Source organism: Palaemon carinicauda, chromosome 17 (assembly GCF_036898095.1).
Source record: "Palaemon carinicauda isolate YSFRI2023 chromosome 17, ASM3689809v2, whole genome shotgun sequence".
In the NCBI taxonomy this organism is placed as follows: domain Eukaryota; kingdom Metazoa; phylum Arthropoda; class Malacostraca; order Decapoda; family Palaemonidae; genus Palaemon; species Palaemon carinicauda.
In genome coordinates this window covers 32,913,982-32,923,229 of record NC_090741.1, presented here as the reverse complement: position 1 = coordinate 32,923,229, position 9,248 = coordinate 32,913,982, and the positions used below count along the sequence as shown (strand labels likewise).

At 39.3% G+C, this 9,248-nt stretch overlaps 1 protein-coding gene across 1 annotated transcript; it reads left to right on the top strand.

The window, feature by feature from the left end:
• The first annotated feature begins 4,961 nt into the window (after nt 1–4,961).
• LOC137656296 (uncharacterized) lies at nt 4,962–6,404 on the top strand. Its single transcript, XM_068390468.1, has one exon. The coding sequence runs from the start codon at nt 4,962–4,964 to the stop codon at nt 6,402–6,404; it is 1,443 nt and encodes a 480-aa protein (XP_068246569.1).
• The last annotated feature ends 2,844 nt before the right edge of the window (nt 6,405–9,248 follow it).

Below are 9,248 nucleotides of genomic sequence, written 5' to 3'. Positions count from 1 at the left end.
TCTTTATAAGATCATTTCATCACAAGGTGATATAGATTTATCATTCTCAGTGATTAGACTCGATCTGTTGGGAATCAAGTTCTGGCTATCAGCAGATTACAAAATTACGCCTAGAAAACAAAAGATTATAAAGGACAAATCAAAGTCATTGATATCCTTTGTGCGAAAAGGTAAATTGAATCACAGTCTGTTCAAGTGGATTACAGTAATCGTTGAGTTACTCCTGACAGAGTTAAGCTGTAAAGAGTATCGGGTGTAGCAAGAGGGTGTAATAAACTGATGGTACACTCGGGTGCGATGTTCCATCTTATTTCTCTTGCTCTTCTTTTTCTTAGTTTTATAGTTTATACGTGAAAGATCTGTTACTGTTCTTGAAATATTTAATTTTGATTGAATGTTAATCCTCATGTAGTTTATTCATTTCCTTGTTTTCCTTCCTCACTAAGCTATTTTTCCGGACTTTAGCCCTTGAACTTTTAAAATCTACCTTTTCCAAATAGAGTTATAGCTCAGCTTGTAATAATAATAATAATAATAATAATAATAATAATAATAATAATAATAATAATAATAATTCTTTTGTTTTAGTTGCTGGCTAGTGTAAATGTATAATTAGCTCGTAACAGAATTAACGCTTCACCAATTGCCTAAACACAGGAAACGTTTCGATTGCTCATTGCAGTAAATGGTGCATCCATTGCTCAACAGAGTGAACGTTTTGGTTTATCACCACAGAATTTTGTTTTTCATCAATTTCCAACAAAGTACAGGTTTCGATTGCCTACCACAGAGCAAAGGGTTTATCAATTGCTTTAGCAGAATACAAGTTTTTGCATTGCTTACCACAGAATAGATGTTTCAGTTACTCGCCACATAGTGAATATTTTATCAAGGGATCAGGCTTCAGTTGCTTGCAACAAAGTAAACATTTCCATTACCTACCACAGAGCAAAGGGTTCATGAATTGCTTTAGCAAAATGCAAGTTTCGATTGCTCGCCACAGAACAGAGGTTACAGTCACCCACCATAGAGTAAATGTTTTATCAAATACTTCAACAGAGTACAGGTTTCAATTGCTTGCCACAAAGTAAACGTTTCAATTTCCTACCACAGAGCAAAGGTCTCATCAATTACTTTAATAGAATACAAGTTTTGATTGCTCGACACAGATTAGATGTTTCAATTACTCACTACAGAGTGAATGTTTAATCAAATACTTCAACAGAGGACAGGTTTCAATTGTTTACAACAAAGGGAACATTTCCATTACCTACCACAGAGCAAATGGTTCATCAATTGCTTTATCAGAATACAAGTTTGGATTGCTCGCCACAGAAGAGAGGTTTCAGTCACCCATCACAGAGTAAATGTTTTATCAAATACTTCAACAGAGTACAGCTTTCAATTGCAAGCCATGGTGTAAACATATCTAAATCCTCTTGCTTCTGTTTCTTTGGTAGAAAATCTATTCCTAAATTCAAGGCAATAGTAAACTGAAATTTCATCGGCGTTTTCCTGCAGGTTTAAGATTACTCATGAATGGTAGAGGCAAGGGACAGTTACATTGCCCGATCTAACAGGACAATGCCCTAGAGACTGACCATTTATACATGATCAGCACCCAAGCCCCTTCTCCACCCAAGCAAAGGCCAGACAATGTCTGTTGATGATTCAGCAGGTAGACATATAGGCTCCCCCAAACCCCGCATCCTTAGCTCACAAGGATAATGAAGTTGCAGCGACCAAATGAAATAACGAGTTTGAGTGGGACTCGAACCCCAGGATGCGAATTACAGTCAATGACGTTACCACATAGGCCACCAAAACCTGAAGATATGAACACTGGTTTGGTAATTACTATATCTATCTTCTCAGTTACCTCATGAGCGTTAAACCAGATGTCTTCGCTTTTAGCTTGTTTCAGTAGAATTGGATTGCATTATTATTATTATTATTATTATTATTATTATTATTATTATTAGAAAAGCAGGATGCTGTAAGCCCAAGGGCTTCAACAGGGAAAATAACCTAGTGAGGAAAAGGAATAAGGAAATAAACTACGAGAAAAGTAATGAAAAAGTTAAAATAGAACATTATAAGAACAGTAACAACACCTAATTTTCCGGAGTTTTTTTTACGAGGGGCTCATCCACTGCTAGCTAATTAACACAAGATTTTGAGAGAGAGAGAGAGAGAGAGAGAGAGAGAGAGAGAGAATTTGAAGTTTTCTGGCATCCTATTATTGAAGGTTATTGACGCCGAGAGAGAGAGAGAGAGAGAGAGAGAGAGAGAGAGAGAAAATGTAAATCTCATCTATTCCTCATTAAATTTTCAAGTGATTTCAAACACACATTACTTAGCAAAAAGCAATTAATAATTGAGTTAATTTCATCTTCCATCCGTCAAGATTTTAATTAATTCTCCAACAAAAGGTAATTGCAGGAATCGTCCCTCATTGTCTAGTCTGAATATATTATGCATAACATAAGACAGCGCAAGGATAAGGCTAAAAATATAATTCTCTCTCTCTCTCTCTCTCTCTCTCTCTCTCTCTCTCTCTCCATATTCCTACTACTCGGTCTTTTTCTTATTTTCATTACTGTGTCTATCTACAGTGCTGCAAAATAGTCAATTCTCTCTCTCTCTCTCTCTCTCTCTCTCTCTCTCTCTCTCTCTCTGTAACTTCTTCTTCTCTTTACTGTGTCTATCCATCCGTAAACTACAGAAGCAATGGCGTATAAGAAATCAGGAAAGAAAGGTGGCAGCAGGTTTTATTGGATGTGAAAATGTCGTAGATAGCGAGGGAGGCCAGAAAATGGAAGGTATATTGTCTAAGAGTCTGACCAAGAGCCGGTTTACCTTTTACCACTCCCGCAGTTTTTATTTTTATTTTTGTAAATTATTTTGACTTCGTGTGACCATTCAAGACGTTTGTAATGGTCGAATAACTTTTAGAGATTTTAGCTGTTCATATTGTTGTCAGCAAAGAATTTAGATATGTAAACTGTCATAGTGCTCGTGTATTTTAGCTTACAATTTTGTGAGCAAAAAAATTAGATATGTAGACTATTAGAGTTCTTATGAATTTTAGCTTATCATAATGTTGTCAGGAAAGAATGTAGATATATAAACTATTAGAGTTCTTATGGATTTTAGCTGCTAATAATGTTGTCAGCAAAGAATTTAGATATATAAAATATTAGAGTTCTTATGGATTTTAGCTGCTAATAATGTTGTCAGCAAAGAATTTAGATATGTAAACTATTAGATTTCTTATGGATTTTAGCTAATCATAATGTTGTTACCTAAGAATGTAGATATGCAAACTATTAGAGTTCTTATGGATTTAGCTGCTAATAATGTTGTCAGCAAAGAATTTAGATATATAAACTATTAGATTTCTTATGGATTTTAGCTAATCATAATGTTGTTACCTAAGAATGTAGAAATGTAAACTATGAAAATTCTTATAGATTTTAGCTGCTTATAATGTTGTCAGCAAAGAATTTAGATATGTAAACTATTAGAGTTCTTATGGATTTTAGCTTATCATAATGTTGTTACCTAAGAATGTAGATATGTAAACTATGAAAATTCTTATAGATTTTAGCTGCTTATAATGTTGTCAGCAAAGAATTTAGATATGTAAACTATTAGAATTCTTATGGATTTTAGCTAATCATAATGTTGTTACCTAAGAATGTAGATATATAAACTACTAGAGTTCTTATAGATTTTAGTTGCTAGTAATGTTGTCAGCAAAGAATTTAGATATGTAAACTATTAGAGTTCTTATGGATTTTAGCTAATCATAATGTTGTTACCTAAGAATGTAGATATATAAACTACTAGAGTTCTTATAGATTTTAGTTGCTAGTAATGTTGTCAGCAAAGAATTTAGATATGTAAACTATTAGAGTTCTTATGGATTTTAGCTAATCATAATGTTCTTACCTAAGAATGTAGATATATAAACTACTAGAGTTCTTATAGATTTTAGTTGCTATTAATGTTGTCAGCAAAGAATTTAGATATGTAAACTATTAGAGTTCTTATGGATTTTAGCTAATCATAATGTTGTTACCTAAGAATGTAGATATATAAACTACTAGAGTTCTTATAGATTTTAGTTGCTAGTAATGTTGTCAGCAAAGAATTTAGATATGTAAACTATTAGAGTTCTTATGGATTTTAGCTAATCATAATGTTGTTACCTAAGAATGTAGATATGTAAACTACTAGAGTTCTTATAGATTTTAGTTGCTAGTAATGTTGTCAGCAAAGAATTTAGATACATAAACTATTTGAGTTCTTAAGGATTTTAGCTCATTATAATGTTGTCAGCAAAGAATTTAGATATGTATACAGTTAGCTGTCAAAATAAACTGAAAAGTCGAATTTCGTTATTAACAAACTCTTCTGTTGATTACTCTGTCTTTATTTCCATAATTGACGTCAAAGAAAAAATCAAAACACAAGGAAATCTTAATTTAGAACATCAATAAATTTTTGTAATATAAAACAATGACACCAAATCAGAAAATCTCCTCTTAAAAAATAAGAAAAGACTAAAGGGAGAGGGTCATAGTCCATATAGTCTTTTACCCTCACAGATTTAACCTCTCTCTCTCTCTCTCTCTCTCTCTCTCTCTCTCTCTCTCTGACTCTCTCTCTGGGTTGGTAACACTGTCTCGGTTTGTATACACGCTTCGTATGAGCTCTCTATATAATGAGTTTTTGTGCAAGTTCTAGCGATACTACACCTTTCATCGTGCTATATAAGTTACAGTAAGACTCAGTGACCATTTTAGTAATAACAGTGTGTATTTAGGGCTTTTATACTAGTCTGTGGTTAAGATATAACAAACCCATACCCCGTGGCACACCCACTCGGTCGGCGGCGCCTCAGTTCGCGCATGCACAGTGTATGTGTGACTTGAAATGGCTGCTGCTTCATTAATATGGATTACTCCGGTCCAGCCTCTGTTTCTGAGGTTGAAAATGATCTTCACCTGACTGATGCTGAGGATGTAGATATGATTCATTGGCCACCACTCACACATTCTCTTCCTCATAAGCCCTCCAGTACTGTTGCTAATACCCCCATGAAGCGCCCAGTGGATTATGGGTCAGATATTAGCAGTGCTCCACAGTCTCCTGCTGCTAAAACATCCAAGTGTCAAGAGTCTTTCACTAGACAAAAGAGTGATGTCACTCTGCCTCACCCCCCTACACGACATGCTTCCTCTGCTACCCCAGCTTTTGCTCCCCGTGATGAGTATGCTAGGTTGGTCTTCAAAGAAAATTTGAGCACTGACACTAAACTACGATGGCTGACGGAAGTAAACAAAACCTTCAATCTTGATAAGGAGCTGACAGAGGTGAAGATGTCTGCTATCACATCTAAGTTTGTATATATTGCAAGGAGTCGTGAAGACATCATTGGCAGAGTGAAGGGTGGTGAATTTCTGTCCATAAGCCTGGATATTCAAGATTCAATAGACAGACCCCGTAAGTATTTAACATATCTTATTACTCGTTACCCTATTGAAGCAGACCCTAACCTTGCTAAGGAAATGCCTGGTGAATACAGTGCACGAAGATTTCTTCAAAATGGGAACCCTATTAATCGTATTGTCATCACATGGAGTCTACTAGAACCACCACCATCTGTCTATGAGTTTTCCTTCCTCCCTTGCCTCCCGCCTTGTGAATTACGCAGGATGAAGGATGATCAGCCCAACTGTTTCAACTGCTGGGGTATTGGCCATATCTCCCGATATTGCTCTGCCTCACCTAAGTGTGCCTGGTGTGCTGCAGCCCATTCCACACGCACCTGTCCATACCGTAAACCTGTTACTGATGCTTCCACCTCATTGTCAGAATCATCATCAACTCCAAAGACTGTGCATTGGAAATGCCCTCGTTGGGGTGAAGCAGGAGTTAATGTCTGGCATGGATGTTCCAGACGGTCGCTCGCTGCCACGCAGTCACTTCCACTGACGGCACCACCACCACCACCACCACAACCAGTGTCAACCGTCTCATTAAACCCTCCTGAATCAGCTGAAATTTCTAAACTTCGTACGGCTGTTGCTGCCTTGGAATCGCACTGTACAGTACTATCGACACGTTTTGATGCCATTGATGCACGCTTCGATAGCTTGATCGTTCAACAGGCTACCACTGCAAGTAACCTCGATACACTGGTCAAGACACAACAAGTTCTCATAACCTCTGTTGCCTCACTTACTGAGAAGCTAGATACTGTTGCCTCTTGTCTTGAAAGGGTCAGTGGCCTCCTGCCAACTCAGCCTCCTCCACTTGGTGCTCCATCTAACAGTGCTACTTCTCCGGTACATGCTCGACCTGTCTCTTGCAGCGTCAAGGGTAAACTTCGCTAGACTCATGCAACTACATGTCCTTTCATGGAATGCCCTTGGAATTAGACAATACTCCAGACTGACTGCACTCAGGACATATGTTTATCGCCATCACCCACAAGTAATATTTATTCAAGAAGCCTTCCCTGGCGGTGCTCAGCCAGGTGATGAAGCTCCAAAACTCTCTAGTTATGTTTCATATGTACATCATGTCAGGAATGGTCTTATTACCTACATCCACTCTACTCTCCCTCATCAACTCCTTCACTCATCAGCAGATATTAACATGACCTTCCAACTTTTTCAGGTCAAGATAGGCGATGGTCATATTCGATTATGCAATGTTTCCTCTGGCCCTGGCTTAATTAACCTCTCAGCACTTCCTACACCTACAAACCTTGGCATGATCTACATGGGGGATTTCAATGCCAGACACCCAGATCTAGGTGATGTCTCTCCGATTCCCAACCGCAGTGGAGTTCCTCTGCTCAACTACATCCATCGTTACCTTTTAACCCGTTGGGATACAGGTGGTGCTACACACATCGGGGGGGGGGGGACACTCTTGATCATATCCTTACATCTGGGCTCGTGGCATCACATGTCTCCTGTCATTCTGTTCCCTCGCTCTTTTCTGACCATGTTGCCTTATGTCTACAGTACGCAATACAGACTCATCCAAGTGACCCCTATCATCGTACCCGCATCACCATTCCACCCAAGTACTGCCCAACGTATGTTTCATACATCTCCTCTGTCCTACGTACCTTTGATAAACACTCTCCAGAACACCTGTATAATTATTTGGTAAAAGCTACCCATGACTTCTATCAACTATATATCGCCAGACCTCACATCAAAAGTCATCTTGTTGCCCATGCTTGGACCTTGGATCAACGCATTATGCAAGCAGAGAGAGTTGCGGCCGATGCTGGCCTTGCCTTTCAGACACAACCGACACCTAATCATTTACTTCAATATCAGCAGGCGAGGGATGATTTAGTTGCTCTCCAGAAGTGTGTCTACACTGAGTTGTGGTATAAATACACTGACCTAATCAACCACCAGACTAGCGTTGGGACCATGTGGCATCTCATCAAAAGGACTGTCAAGAAAAAAACCACATGTGCACTTCATCACAGTCCACAAGCATATACCCAGGATCTCATCACTACTTGGTCAACCCAGTCACGGTCCAGTAATCTCCCTGTACAAATCCAAGAAGCACTCTCTTCCCAGAGCAATTTATGCAACCTTCGTCTGATGGCTGCATTGTTGGAATCAGACGAGGAGGACAAAGAGCTGATCACCGAGGATGAGCTGTGACGTGCTGTTATGGGAAATAAAAATTCTGCTCCTGGAGATGATGGCTTTACTTATCAAGTGCTTCGTCTCCTCCAGAAGGTTCCTGGAAATCCTCTTCTACAATTGTATAATCTTTGCTACCAACTTGGATATGTACCTGCTGCCTGGATCATTAGCACAATTATTCCTATCCCAAAGCCTGGAACTGATAAATACCGGCCTAAATCCCTCACCTCATGTTTTAGTAAAGTATTTGAGCGTATATTACTAACCAGGCTAATGTACCGGTTACAAGAAAAACTTTCTCCCCATTTGTATGGCTTTCTTCCACAGAGGAGTACTCATCACTGTTTAGCTGAACTCTACTCCCGATTGTCCTCCAACAGTGTAGTTGCCTTCCTTGACCTCAAAAGTGCTTTTGATATAGCCAACTGGGATATAATTCTTGATCAGTTTGTCGAATTTGGTGTCAGAGGAAACCTTCTGAAGTGGATAAACGGTTATCTCAGTAACAGAAAATCGCATGTTTTCTTTAAGGGTGCATGTAGCTCCTATGAAAATTTTGAGCTTGGCACACCTCAGGGCGGTGCATCGAGCCCATTTCTTTTTAATATACTTATGCACCGTGTACTGTCAATCCTCCCTGCTATCCATGGAACCACTGAAACCTGCTATGCTGATGATGTCTGCATACACTCCACTACCCCTCAAGACCTTCAATGTGTCCTTCAAGACTTCTACAGGTCCTGTACCTCCTGTGGCCTCATACTCTCCCCAGAAAAAAGCAGAATCTTCTCTGCACGGATTCTCCGAGACCTGCCAGTGTTCACTATGGGTGGGAATATTATACCTCACTGCACACAGTATACATATCTAGGTGCACCAGTCAGGATCACCCCTGCTATACCCGCACGACAACGAATCCACCCCATGGTGAAAAACCTTCTTGATCGACTGGAGCCTCGCTTCACTCCCATCAAGTGGCTTGTGACCAGGGCCACAGGTATATCTATCCCCGAGGCTAAAACCCTCTATATCCTCTTCCTAAGGTCAGTTGTTGACTATTTATCTCCTGCTTTAATTCAATTACCCAGACAGGCATTACAACCACTAGAACTGTTCCAAAATAGGGTAATGAGGTTTATCCTAGGATGCCCTCCTTCCACTCGGATAGTCAACATGCAGACCGAACTCATGTTACCTCCATTAATAGAGAGAATTTATGCCAATGTAACTTTGTTTTCTGTTAAATGTCTACACTCTCCACAATTTACTCCAAACTTCTCTGCTGTCCTCAGAGCATCGCATGACGAAGCTGCACCAAGACCTCAACTCCGGCCAGGGGGCCATAACCTAGTTAGGGCAGTATGTGAAAATCTTCGACACCTTGATATTGGTGTACCTCAGCAAGCTGTCATCCAAGATTTGCCACCATGGCGGGTTCCTATACCTGCTGTCACTTTCACACCAACCTCTAAAGATGCCCATACCAGTCTACAGAAACAGCTGACACCTCATCTACCATGTGCTATGGTCTCCTAAACTTTAGAACCTCCTGAG

Coding starts and splice junctions, on each gene's coding strand:
- LOC137656296 (XM_068390468.1), top strand. CDS start 4,962: ATGGATTACTCCGGTCCAGCCTCTGTTTCTGAGGTTGAAAATGATCTT.